The 13,671-nt window shown below is 31.3% G+C and overlaps 1 protein-coding gene and 1 long non-coding RNA gene across 2 annotated transcripts; one reads left to right on the forward strand and one right to left on the reverse strand.

The window, feature by feature from the left end:
* Positions 1–1,985: 1,985 nt before the first annotated feature.
* On the reverse strand, positions 1,986–4,173 carry LOC143047725 (uncharacterized). The gene is made up of 2 exons (XR_012969649.1): positions 3,967–4,173; positions 1,986–3,393 (listed from the first exon to the last, which is right to left on the reverse strand). It is a non-coding gene; the product is annotated as an uncharacterized LOC143047725 (long non-coding RNA).
* A 3,038-nt stretch (positions 4,174–7,211) lies between these two features.
* On the forward strand, positions 7,212–10,135 carry LOC143047724 (big defensin-like). Its single transcript, XM_076220934.1, has 3 exons — positions 7,212–7,335; positions 8,148–8,379; positions 9,858–10,135. The coding sequence occupies exons 2-3, from the start codon at positions 8,157–8,159 to the stop codon at positions 9,980–9,982; spliced, it is 348 nt and encodes a 115-aa protein (XP_076077049.1). The 5' UTR covers positions 7,212–7,335; positions 8,148–8,156; the 3' UTR covers positions 9,983–10,135.
* Positions 10,136–13,671: the final 3,536 nt, after the last annotated feature.

Below are 13,671 nucleotides of genomic sequence, written 5' to 3' on the forward strand. Positions count from 1 at the left end.
GTACAATTTGGAAATTAGTATGGCGTTCATTATCACTGAACTAGTATATATATTTGTTTAGGGGCCAGCTGAAGGACGCCTCCGGGTGAGGGAATTTCTCGCTACATTGAAGACCTGTTGGTGACCTTCTGCTGTTGTTTTTTATTTGGTCGGGTTGTTGTCTCTTTGACACATTCCCCATTTCCATTCTCAATTTTAAGATCATTAACTGATGCTCATTAGCTAGTAGATACATTTGTCTTTTAAAATACAACTGACATATAAGGCTATGTGGATAAATATATCGGTTCTAAAGAGCAAAATTGGAAGCGCTTCATCCCTACAATGGCTACCATTTCTACGATTGTGAAAATGAACTGGCTTAATTGGAAGATAAATTTGACGAAGTCGAATCCTGACTGTAAACAAATTATTGGTGAAGAAAAACATATAATGGTCCACTTTTTCTTTCTGTCACAGCTAATTGATGATTTCTCTTTTCTTTATACATTTTTGGGGGATATTGTCTTGAAACAAATTATAGTTTCACAATTTGGCTTTCTTTAAACTTTCACTAAAGATGAAATGGACCAATCTGAATAAATTTAACATTAAAAAACTATAGGTATGTTTTAATATAAGACCTTTTATATATTTTTTTGCTTTTTCGTGTTGAATTTACAGTGTTCCACTTGCAAATTTTGTAAATTTGGGATTTTTCTCGTGTTCAAGAACTAAAACATATTATTTCACCTACTTTGTTATTAATGATTGAAAAATACATATCTAAGAAATCATAACAGAAAAAAATTATATGGGATGTACATTTATCTCGTAAAATCATTTCATGTACCCCTCACCCATTTTCTTTACATTTTGACCAATGAAACTGACTTGATTGGTTATAAAATTTGAAAACTTTATTACTGAAATACGACTTATTGCCAATACACAATTCTTTTCACAGAGTTAAGTTTGATAATAACGTTTTTTTAGCTTCATTGATATTTTTCGCTCGTATCATCTGTTTCGGAAATAATTCAAGACAAAGATTTCGAAGAGACTGAAACATTAGACTGAGACCCCGCTATGTTTAATCACCTCTGGCCTTTGTTAGTCTTGTATGACTTTTTCTTTTAGTTTCTTGTGTATATTTCGGAGTTTAGTATGACGCCCATTATCACTGAAATAGTATACATTTTTGTTTAGGGGCCAACTGAAGCACGTCTCTAGGTGCGGGAGTTTCTCGCTGTATTTACGACCCATTGGTGGCCTTCGACTGTTGTCTGCTCTTTGGTTGTTTTTGTTTTTGTGTCTTTGACACATTCCCCATTTCCATTTTCAATTTTATAGATATATGAAATATATAATATGAACTTTTATCTAGACAGGAGAACCAGTCTCACTGAAACGTCAGAAGAATACATCTTTAAGTCGAAAAAAGATGGCAACTCCATGACTAAAAAGGAAAAGACAAACAAAAATACACAAACCACAGCATAGAAAACTAAAGACTGAACAAAATGAACTATTCAAAAAATGGATGATCGCAGGTGCTCTGGAAAGGAAATCAAATCCTGCTACATATGTGAAATGAAAATATGTTGACAAGTTACATTGGGCGATTATACATCATGTTAACAGTGTATTGGTAATTTGACTCTTTTATCACCATTAATTATATTAGTACAAACCCGCTTAAGCTTATTACTCATTCAAGGATAAGGGGACGGGCGTGTAGTTACGAAATTTAACATTCTCCGTCATCTGTGAAACGGATATACCGTAACGGTTAACCAACTTATGACGGCGTCTGTAACGTTTACTGAGGGATTTGTCAACTTCACCAATTGAAACGCTTGGTTTAATAGCTTACTGCAAAGCACAAAAATGTCACTTCTTTACTATCCATGATCTTGTTTTTTGTGTGTTTTTTTGTTTTTAAATAGTATTGCACTTTGAAATTTTATTATACACATCGCAATAAAAACAAGAAACTACATACATTAAGTACTGTTTGTTTTATTTCCATTTACAAAGCAAAACAAAATTAACTGGTTACGTTAAATCATCACCTGATTATAATTGAAAGTTGTCCACTTTCATTTTGAGGCTCAGTTTCTTTTCGACTCATTCTCTTCTTTACGGCACCAATTGCTTGATTGTTAAATAAGACAGTTGATAAAAATATCAAAATGCCTTGAAAGTTAAGTAAAAGTGCAGAAATCTGACGGAAGATATCGCCAAAGAAATGAACCATAAAGAAAATTATCCAGGCCAAACCACATAGTACTGAGAGTTTTCCGTAGAAAATACATTTGAAGCGGTCGCTTTTTCTTTTCTTAATTCTAGTTGAGGTCAGATATGCCGTTTTCGTCCTGTTCGACTCGATACCATAAAGTATTATACCGAAACAAGTACAGTTAAAAACCGAATTAATCACAAATGGTATGCCAATGGTATAAATGGCTACGAAGAAATTAAGAAAACAGTTTCGAGCTCGACCGTATGCAGACTGATTATCATACAGTTTATCAGTCACAAAATATGTAATAGAGGTAACCAGTATTGGTATTCCCCATCCAGCCAAACAATACAATCCAAATCTTCTTCCATGGTGTAATGTTTTTCTGGTTTTCAGTATATTGTACGCATTGAATGTTCTAGCTATGTCATAAGATAGCACTGATGTCCAGGAAAATACAGCTAACCAAAAATACTGCAATATCACAGCTATGCCAATACATGTTTTATGACCCTTCACACCAAAGTCATGAAACATAAACAATTGACAAATAAACAAAGCTCCTGAAAAACTGGTTAAATTCTTTCCATGCAGATTACGCAATTCTGGTAAAGCAACATGGACAAAAATGGTGAAGAATAAACATAGCAAAGACAAAAACAAGGAAATATCTTCAACCAAATGCCACGCATTCTGTCTTTTCCGATTATGATTATGAATTGTTGTACAGTTTTGGAATCTCAGGCTTATTTCAGAACAATTTACATACTCCTCACAAACTTTTCTTATTTCTGATTGTATATCTTTGGTAACTACACTATCATGGTGTATTTGAAGTTGAGTTATTTTGTTTCCTGTACCATTTTCATATAAAATAACGGAGTGACATGGTCTCGATTCTGTTTGAAGCATGCAACCGTCTAAGCAAAAACGACAATAATTATAATTGGCTTTACCGACAAAAGACTCATTATGTATGTCAAACTCATTAAATTTATTTTGTAAATTTGTATCGTCTTTCTTTCCACACAGGTCAAGTTGCCTAAAACTGACGAAAATGTGATAACCGGCTGTGATAGTTTTAAAGTTGTCAATCAATGATGATAGAATGCTGTGTTTGGCAGAGTTTGTTATCATGACATCACACAAAACCAGCATAAGTAGGCAGTCTGAAATATTTAAGTATAAAGTTAAATATACTACAGCAACTATTTATCTTTTTAAGTACAAAAGTGCAAAATTAATGCAAACTTACTATTCATTTCAAATGAGATCAATGCTCAAGTTAACCCCAACGCACACTCTTTGAAAGTGGTACTATATAAAGTTTCACAGTGCAAACATACTTTGGAGAAAACCGTTGAGGGAGTGATTACAATATAACTGTCACCGCTGATAATCTTTTTTGTTATTTTACCTTAAGTTATTTAAATTAAACCATACATTATTAAACATGTTAAATGAATATTGATATTACGAATTTCTTAGATTTTTTTCAGATTAGCTTAATAAAAACAACAACAATAGTATACCGCAACATAGGAGAGGTCAAATCATCCTTCTTTTTTAAGTGTAATAAAGTATAACTAATCATTCTCTATCTCGATTCAACAAAATAACAATGCTTGAAATAAGTATATACAGAAGATAATTAAGATTACTTCTACATCTTTTAATATTAAAAACAAAACAAATTAAGATTAACTACTAGTGTGTTACTTAAATTAAAAATCTAAACTTACGAAATTTCCTCAGCTCTATCATATTTTTCACTCATCAGGATACAGCATATAGTTATTCAAAATAAACATTTCAGATATCATATTGTTAACACTGTATTTTAAACAAGTATTTGTCCATTATATCCAATTAGCTTTTACAACTATATTAGTGTAAACATTGATATTGAATAAAAACCATGATGTAATATTAAATGCATGTTACCATGGCGCCTACAATGTTTAGATAAGGTATTATTGGTGCAGAAAATGAACTTTTGTTGCTCATGATGCAGTTACTCTTTAATCACAGGATAAGTTTAAGATCATGTTTTCGTATCAGATTTTTTCATCCATTTTCTATATCAGATATCAATACAAACACCTCCTTCTTTAAAACACCAAGAATGTCGAAAAGTATTAATAAAAATATTCATACAATAATTGCACTGATATGTTTTACTCTAATCACCCGTCTAATAATTAAGAAATAATTCATGGCAGCCGTAGGATTGTTCCCCCATGCTAACGGTCACTGTAAAATAATCGAATATAAATACCCAAACCATAGTTAAATGAAACAAATCTACGACTGCATTAATTATTTCGATTCTAATAGGACAAATTCGGTAATTTTGTTAACCGGACATACAATACTTTTTTGGCTGTTCCGTTTACCCAATTTTGATAATAATATTAGTAATCTTATGTAATTCAATGATTATTATTTTTAATCGCATTTTTCACTTATATTTTTCCTTCTAATGTAGTTTTATTCGTTCTGTGGCGTACAAGAAGCTTCAAAATGTCCAGTTTTTACATTTGATTTTTTGTTTACGGAAACATACTGATGACGTCACCTTGTTTCGTTGCCATGCCAAGACAATAACATCATTATCAGAATTTCCGTTTTTTTTTTATGAAATTTAACCTGAAAATAAATTGAAATGGACTGATTTGTTTATTTTGCTGTAGAATAGGGATAAATATATTGTTTCTGAATCTTGACCTTCGTAAATAGTTATCAAAAATACCAGGATTACAATTTAATACGTAAACTGGGAATTTTGATCTCGAAAATTGAGAATATCTGGCAGTATAAATTAGTCGGTCGTAACGCGGAACAGTCGTTTTTTGTGTATTACTGCATTTGCAATAAAGGTAGATATATTGTGATTATACTGGTTGACGATTTAAGGTCGTCGTATTAGAATTAAAGATAACTGTATGGAAAGCACAAAATGTAAGACATTTGATATAGTCTGTTTTACAAATTAAATATGTATAAGACAGGGTTTTATTTTGTTTTGGGCCACAATTTAAGCTTTCTACTTGGGATTTCTCGTATATCAGATTTTTTAAATTGAATTTGGAGACATTGTCAAATATGTTTGCTTAGATATTTATATACCAATAAACTTCCATGTTTGTACCCCGAACGTCAATGAACATTTTTATGGCGCGGAATTATGTTCATATTCATATGCTAAATTGAAAAAAGCATACCCTAAAATGATTTAAGCTACATAATAATTTCAATTTAGCATATGGTAAATTAAAGCTAAGCATATCCGTAATTCGATAATTACGACCCTGATTTTGTGTCATACATTTCAAAATTAACAAATATAAAATAAAGCTCGACGATAAGTAGAAGATGCAAAGAGGGTAATGTAAAACAGACAACACAATGACAAAAAAAAGGAAAACGAAGAAAATACAAACAAACAAAGTAAACAAAATTGACGATTGTGCAAAACCATTCCAATCAAACACCGAGGGTAGATGCCATAAAAGGGTGAGTATATCTTGCCCCACAAAATATTGTATATGCCAATACGAGATATAAAGCAGACGTTTCCGAACAAACAATTCATATTTTTTTAATGCTTTTGTTCAAAGATATTAAGAGGGTTTCAATCACAGTCTCATCCAAGTACGATTTTTTGACTCCTAGTAAATTGTTGATTGGAACCTATAGCTAATTAAACCAACAGCAGAAGAACCTAATTTTAGATGATTACAGACAATCGCTAATTTATTATGAACATAGTATAAAATAGAAGTAGTGTTGACTTTTTATAGTCTGTCACTATATATATATGATTGAAACTCATTCAAATAAGATTGAGATGTTGAATCGTAATCATCTGACGGTGTGTGACTGTTTGCTTCGTGCAAACTTATCAAATAAAGTGTCTATCGCGTCGATTATCTCCGCGATAATTGTTTGGTTCAGAATAATTAAACCATTCTTTTTTGTGTGTAATCTGCTTTCTTGCTGGCTAGTTGGTTTTGACGTTATGACGCAAGATATTATTTGACAAGTTTAAATCGTGTCAAAGTAATCTGTAAATGATACCAGAATCCACATCCAATGGATGGCATCAGCAACTTAAATGAATGTTTTCATCAAAATGTAGTAAATTCCCCAAAATAAAAAAGCAATCATTATTCTAAAGAATTTAATTTCGCAAGACATTCACATAGATTGATCCAGATGAACTCCTTACTTTAAATTTGCCTTCAATGGAATGACTATAACGGTAGGAAAACTGTTGAAATACAAGTATACGATTTCGATGTTAATGTTTAGTGTTGTCATTTTAATGTTATATTTAACATTGTCATAACAGCGGGAGGTTTGGCTAGCCACAAAATCAGGTTCAACCCACTAAAGGCATAATCAGTGATACAACTACATATCATTATGTAAGCATCACAAATGTTTAGAACCAATTTGATCTTTAGCAGAATCTGTTAAAAAAAAAGCATACTAACAAAAAATATCGAATTCAAAGGAAAATTTCAGGCGGAAAGTCACATATCAAATAGCAAAACCAAAAGCTCAAACACATCAAAATATTAATAGATGAAATAAATTGATAGAAATGAGGATAGGTTAGTATTTGTTTAAACTAAAAAAAGAATAAATTTAAAAAAATAGGAATTTTGTAATATAGCCTTAACATTTACCTTGATAATTATGAAATTTCGTAAAAAAAATAACACAAAATGATTAAAAATATGATAAATGGTTCTTTTCAAATTATTGTCGAGAAACAATGACTAATTTTGAAATTAATCTGAACGAAGTTCAAAAATGTGTGTGGTAAACGACGTACGAGAGTGTTGTGATTGTAAAAGTCCTTATCTTTCGGTTATTGGTACCCATTTGCACTAAGGTATCATCTATTACGCAGATTCATATTAAAACCTGTCTTTAGAATGTAAAGTGCTTACGCTTATCTTTAAAACTTATTGATTTACATATGTTAAGTCTCATGGTTTTTCTGATTAATGACCATGGCCTTTATTTTGTTGGTATATAAATTATCCGACCTGAACAATACCAAATAAAATTTCAACTATCGTACATACAACAAGTTGAAGGTAAGTCTGTGCAATTATCATTCAAGGTTTTAACACCAAACCTTGAAAAGAAAACATTGTACAATAATGAATCATTTTGTTTTGTTATTATTTTAATTTTGTTCTTTTTAGTGTCGTGTATCTGCTCGTTTGTTTGGCATTTTCAAATAGTATTATATAGATTAGGCTGTTACTTTTCTTAGGTTAACTATTTCACATTTTTTATGCTAGGGATTTCATGTATAGCAGAATATATTGTATTGGTTTTTACTTTTGTTTAAGAAATATAAACAGTTTTTCGGCCTTACCTTTGATCATAAGACTCTAATGAAACGTTGTCTCATTGGCATTCATAATTCTTTTTGTTTTTTTATTTATATTGGACACAAAGTTGAAATCCGATGAAGACTTTAAGGTACTAGCATTTTAGATTACCCTCCATTTTGCATAGTCCAATTCGTGAAGTAATTGGTGTGTATAACTAAAATCAAGACATGTTTTTTTTTAATTTATCAATCCTCTGTCATCAGTTTTTTTTTTTCCCGAAAGTTACCCTTAACACACATGTCCCCAGGTCATACAGAAAAAAATAATAAAATCAGTTAAGAGAGAAACTAATCAGATTACTACGAAACATAAAACAATTACAAATACGAAAAGAAAAGAAGACACTCCGTACCGATAATGAATACTTACTAGTTCCAAGCGAATGACAACTAATAAGTATACCATGTTTATTACTTACTAATAGCATTGTTCTGATATTTTCTTTTTGAGAAGTCGTCAAACTCATTATAAAATATATGAAATATATTTGTCTATTTTCATTATAGAAATCCAAAATGGACAAGATGACATTTCTTTGTTTGCTTTATACCACGTTACTGATAATCCCAGGACCAATTTTAGGATTAGCCTTAGCTAAAACTAAGGTTGAAGATGAAAAGCGTCAGGCGCAAGTATTACTACCACTAGCTTCATACGCAGGATTGTCGGTTACAGGGCCTTTATTTCTTGCATTAGTAGCGGCTTATGGGGTGTATGCTGTTGTCAAATATGGAATAAGTTAGTATAATTACTTTCGTTTTAGTATATACATTTTGGACCTTGTCGACAAAGCAATGGTGAAGTCCGAAATAAAAAATCGAATGGACTACTTCAATTGTACCACTAGGGAACTATTTTATAATATCGTCGACTTACACACCCCTAAAAGCCTGCTAAATATGTTGGCAATAAAAAAAATAAGGACGCCAGTTAGATTTAAAAAATCATTTAAAGCATGTATGTCCCTTTCTGTAGATAAATATCTTTGTTTACAAATAAAGTTAAAGACGTTTTTTAAAGGAGTGGCATAGTCATATATACAGTGTAATAGTAACAAAAGTATCTGCATTTATATCAGTGCACAATGAAAGAGACTTAACTCACATGTACTCCATTTCATTTTAAGAATGCCTGAGTTCCCATATCTGATTCACACCATCCGATATAGAATTTGTTTCATAGTTACCTTAAAACCCGTTTGTTCGGACTTTTAACAATAGTTCTTGTCTTATCTATTCAAAAGAACGATAACTGCGTTCACCATATTTGGCTGAAATTCCAAAGTTACATATTAACCAAGACTGCTTAGAATTTCTTCTAGTTGTAAAAGTGTCGAAGGACGATATATTTGGTTTTCAGATAAAATATCAAAATAGAATTATCTTTGTATGCAGTTTATATAATGTCATTAACAAATGAAACAGTTTTGTTGCTGAGATTCGTATACGAGGACACACATATCCTTGAAAAAAGTATTGACGCATTATCAACATTTATTTTTTAAACCATATCTAGTTATTGAATCTAATATATCGTAATCTACTTTATACTGCACTCTTTCTATATCTGAGCAGTCAAAATGCGTTGATTGTATATTTCTATGTCATATACAGTCACTGAACCTATATCACTTTTCCTCATGAATATTTAAATAGAAGTTGCAGAAATTAAAACTAATTATTCATACGACCTCTTCAACCTTTTCTTGTTTTCCATGTATACAACGATGCGTGGAACGACTCAAACTTGTTTCATTTACAATTTTTGAAAAAAATATTTCACTTGTTAATATTTTTTGTTTGCAACCTATAAATCATAAATTATGTTTTATGCTAAATGCTGATTTTTAGTCCATCTTTTCGTTCACCATCGATTGCAGGTTTCAACAGGAAATGTTCATTTCATCGTGTTGTATATTTTCCCGCCTGCATGATATGAGGCCTTATTACGGGGGATTTTTCGCAATATTTAAATCAAATAAATAACATTAACACATTAAACAACAATTGAAAATTGTTTCTTTAGATTGAAGTATAAAGAAAATAATAGTGCATTGACTTGACATGTCAACAATATAAGGATTCGAATCGGTTCGGGGAAAGGCCCCATTTTAAAGCCTCATCCTTATATCGTTGATATGTCAAGTCAATGCACTATTATTGTCTATATACAAAATTTATATTGTACATGGTTCTATATTTACTAATCCTTTACAGAGTCAGACCATGACAGTCATTCCTGTGCCAATAACAGAGGATGGTGTAGAGCTATATGTTTCGATCACGAAGTGGTAGATCACTATCATAGTGATATTTGTGGCGCATACAAATGCTGTCGCTAAATATTTTAAGAGAGACCCCTATAACAGTGACTATATTTATGCACATTATTCATCATCTTGATTTTTTTTTTTTTGATTTTTTTTTGTCACTTGATTTGATTTGTATTGCTTACTTTCTACTTTAACGGTTATTAAAGGATTATGAACACCTGTCTTACGTATAAGGTTTTCCAAAATGTTGACTTGTTCAATATTGTTTTTATTAATGACAAGAAATTGCATTATTAAACAAGTTTAAGTCTCGGTTATTAATTTGTAAACCTTATCATAAGTTTGTGCTGAATGAACAACACGAATTTCGAATCCGTGAAGGATAGAATCAATAAAGTAGAGTTTTTGGACAAAAGATGTGGTCACGAGTCAATAATGATGTATTGTACATAAAACACAGTAAAAGTTAATTTCTTAACATACAAGAGTTAATAAAAAAGTTACACAAAGTATATTTTGTCCTTCCTCAAAAGCATTGTTCTTTGAAACAAACCTGTCCAGTATTTCAGTTGTTCAGAACAGGTAATATCTAAATAAATGTTTAGAGATATCTTGAAATCTTGATGAAATTGAATCAACGAAACCTACGCAGCTAAGACAGTAATGCATCTGAAGAAAAAAGCACTTAGCCCGGTTCTTAATATCTGTTTGTTGCAACATCATATCCATGTTGAAATGTCCAGTAACAAAATATTTTGGTTATTCGCATATATTTTTTGAAATGTAAATCCGGATGAATAAATCAAAATTAGGAAGAATGTAAAAACAAATGTTAAAAATGTGTTTATGATACGTTGGTTCATAATTTATCATATAAAACATAAAGTTTATGATGTAAAAGACAAACAGGTATGCACAAAAAAATCAAGTTTCAATGAAAAGATATCGTATATAAAGTAAATACAAAACAATGTTATTTGAAACTGATGTTATTTTAAAATTGGTACTGTTAATGGTGTGTCTCTTACTGACTCTGTTTCTCTGCTAGTGGTCCACGAAAGTATCATGATCCAAGTAGTCATTTTCGTCGGCACTATTATGAAATAGGGATATTCTTTTATTGAAATTTGCTGCTTCGCCATAACTCTGATCCCTTGTTTCACTTTACTTGCGGCCATTGGTTTGTTTTTACTCAACACTTTAAAATGAAATAAAAGGTTTTAAATATTCTTAGAATCTGAAGCGCTTTTCTCTATATACCTTCAAAATTTAAATGAGTTCTCACAATATTTGAGTCACAACCGCTAACCAACAAGCCCTTATTAACTAAAATATATTTGATAGAACGATAAGACAAAACGCAATTTCCAAGTTATACGTCTATTGGTCTTCATCCATATGCATGGTAAATTCCCTGATTATTTTCTCATTAATTCATTACAAAGGATTTTAGAGCTTTAGCAAACTACAATTACCTGTGTTGTACTGATCCTAGCATCCACATTGAACACCATGGCTTATATCTGATGTCACGACAACATTAGTCAAATACAACTTTAAAGACTGAAGATGGCGAAACTGCAAACCTTGACTTAAGACAATCTAGATAGAGAGAAAACAATTATCCTGGCCTGTAAGCCATACCTTTCTCGCTAGTGTTCACAGTCATATTCCGCAATTCAGTTAAATTCATCATTAAAGACAATTTTCGCTAAGTTTACCAGACGCATGTTTTGTCTAGTTAAGGTAGCAACAATATTGATGATGTAGTTATTTTTATAAAGTCCAAAATGAAGTAGAATATTTAAAAATACACCTTAAATAGATTTATTTTTCAACAATTGTGGTATTCCCTTGGCCAATTATAATTGTGATTTACTGTCGCTCTTTTCTTTTGTTGTACTCTGTCAACGATAAACTTGCATTGTCGTTGTAAAAAACCCACAAACGACGAATCTTCGTAAACTATCATGAATTGCACACCAAATAAATGTTTGACAAGCCCAAAATATAAGATGTTTGAGAACATGAATTCCCAAGGATCTTAACTTAGCAAAGACTTACAAGGTTTACTTTTCTAGAAAGAGTTGTCAACACTGGTTTTTATGTAACTGCATGTTTTGTTAAATACAGGATTAACAAACAAAAGCATGCATGTTATATCAAATATATATATATATATATATTTTCACAGGTGTAAATACAATGGGATCAGTTTAATCACTGATAAAATAAATAACAAATGTAGCACCACTTAGTTGTCTATGTAAATAGTTTGATTGGCGTTTGATTGAATGTTCAATTAACCAAAAACAATTCTTTTTCAGTTGTTCTATTGATTGATAATGTTTGACGTTGTCAGTAATTATGGAATCTCCTTTTTTGATGTACCCTAGAGCTCGTTATTTTAGTTATATTCATTCATGAACAATGCAGTTCCCTTTTGGTTTTTTTTGTTGTGTTACTCAATTCTGATTATGACATAATGCATCTGGGCAATTTCAACACTTATTATCTTGGGGTGCCGCTGGGGTTCTATTACCCCACCCTTTTCATATAATTTAGATGATCAAAATGTATACCTTTTCATATATTGAGTAGGAAAATATGTAACCTTTTCTCATAATCGATGCAATATCACCTTAATTTGCTCAAAGCTCAGCTATGAAGCTCAGATTCCTTGTGTAATGTTTACTTACAGAGAGACGTTCGGCTGTGTAAAAAAAAACATGCAGAGCTTTTTATGTAACAGATAATTGCAATTTTCATTTGATCTTATCGATTATTTGTCATAGTTGTCCCCACCTATTCCAATATTTTTAAGCTGGAAATGCGACCTTTTCGTTTGATGTGTTTTGTCTTTAAATTTTGCAATTTGACAAGGGACTTTCCCTTTTGTATTTTCCTTAGAGTTCAGTATCTTTGTTATTTTACTTTTCCAGCGGCACGTTCTATCACCTTGTATAGAAATCGGTTCGCCAGAGCCTAATGTTCATTGTATGGAATAATTGGAAAACCCAAAACTTCATAGTAGGAAGATACTTCGATTTATAATTATTTCTTATATTCATGGTATCAAACCCTATGTTTTCAAAGGAAAATCTCAGTTGATGCTTCATGCACCCGCCATACGAATACTACTCGTTCTAAATGTCAAAAACGAAAGAAAGACCACGGGTAAAATTACAGATCAGACGACTGTTCTAGTATTTAAAAATCCGAAAACGAAAACATGTCGACAGTTAGTTAAAACATAGACATAGACTAGACATATGATATCGGCCACCCATTTCGTTATCAAAACCGTAACGCTTATATATGTGGTGTCGATTCGTTCGTTTTTCCTCATTGCTCTATTAAAGCAGTTAATGCATAAGGATCACATGCCTGTTAATGAAATAGTGTGACATTAAGAGCAGATTTAGAGGTATCAAAGGTTGCCCGGGCCGTTATTCTTGTGCATGTTATAATTATTTGTGTACCATGATTTTAGTTGGGTCAGTTCAATTCGAAATTTGAGTTTAAATTTGACTTCAAATGCAAACTTTGAACCTTTATTTTCACATTTTTGTCAAATCAGAGTGGATTCAGATAGTCTTTATATACACAGGAATTTGTAAGTCTTACAGGTAATCAACTGACGATTTGGTCAAAGAGAAAACTTAAAAATGAAAATAAGTTTTCTTGCTTCATCAATGAAATAACCTCATAATTGATCCAAGGGGATGAAAGTGTGATTAAAACCAAATCCATTTTAT

This window comes from Mytilus galloprovincialis, chromosome 10 (assembly GCF_965363235.1).
Source record: "Mytilus galloprovincialis chromosome 10, xbMytGall1.hap1.1, whole genome shotgun sequence".
Classification (NCBI taxonomy): domain Eukaryota; kingdom Metazoa; phylum Mollusca; class Bivalvia; order Mytilida; family Mytilidae; genus Mytilus; species Mytilus galloprovincialis.

What these genes read in the sequence shown, in the direction of transcription:
- LOC143047724 (XM_076220934.1), top strand. Translation starts at nt 8,157, where the DNA reads ATGGACAAGATGACATTTCTTTGTTTGCTTTATACCACGTTACTGATA. An exon ending in TGTTGTCAAATATGGAATAA is followed by an intron (nt 8,380 to 9,857) that starts GTTAGTATAATT and finishes AATCCTTTACAG; the next exon opens with AGTCAGACCATGACAGTCAT.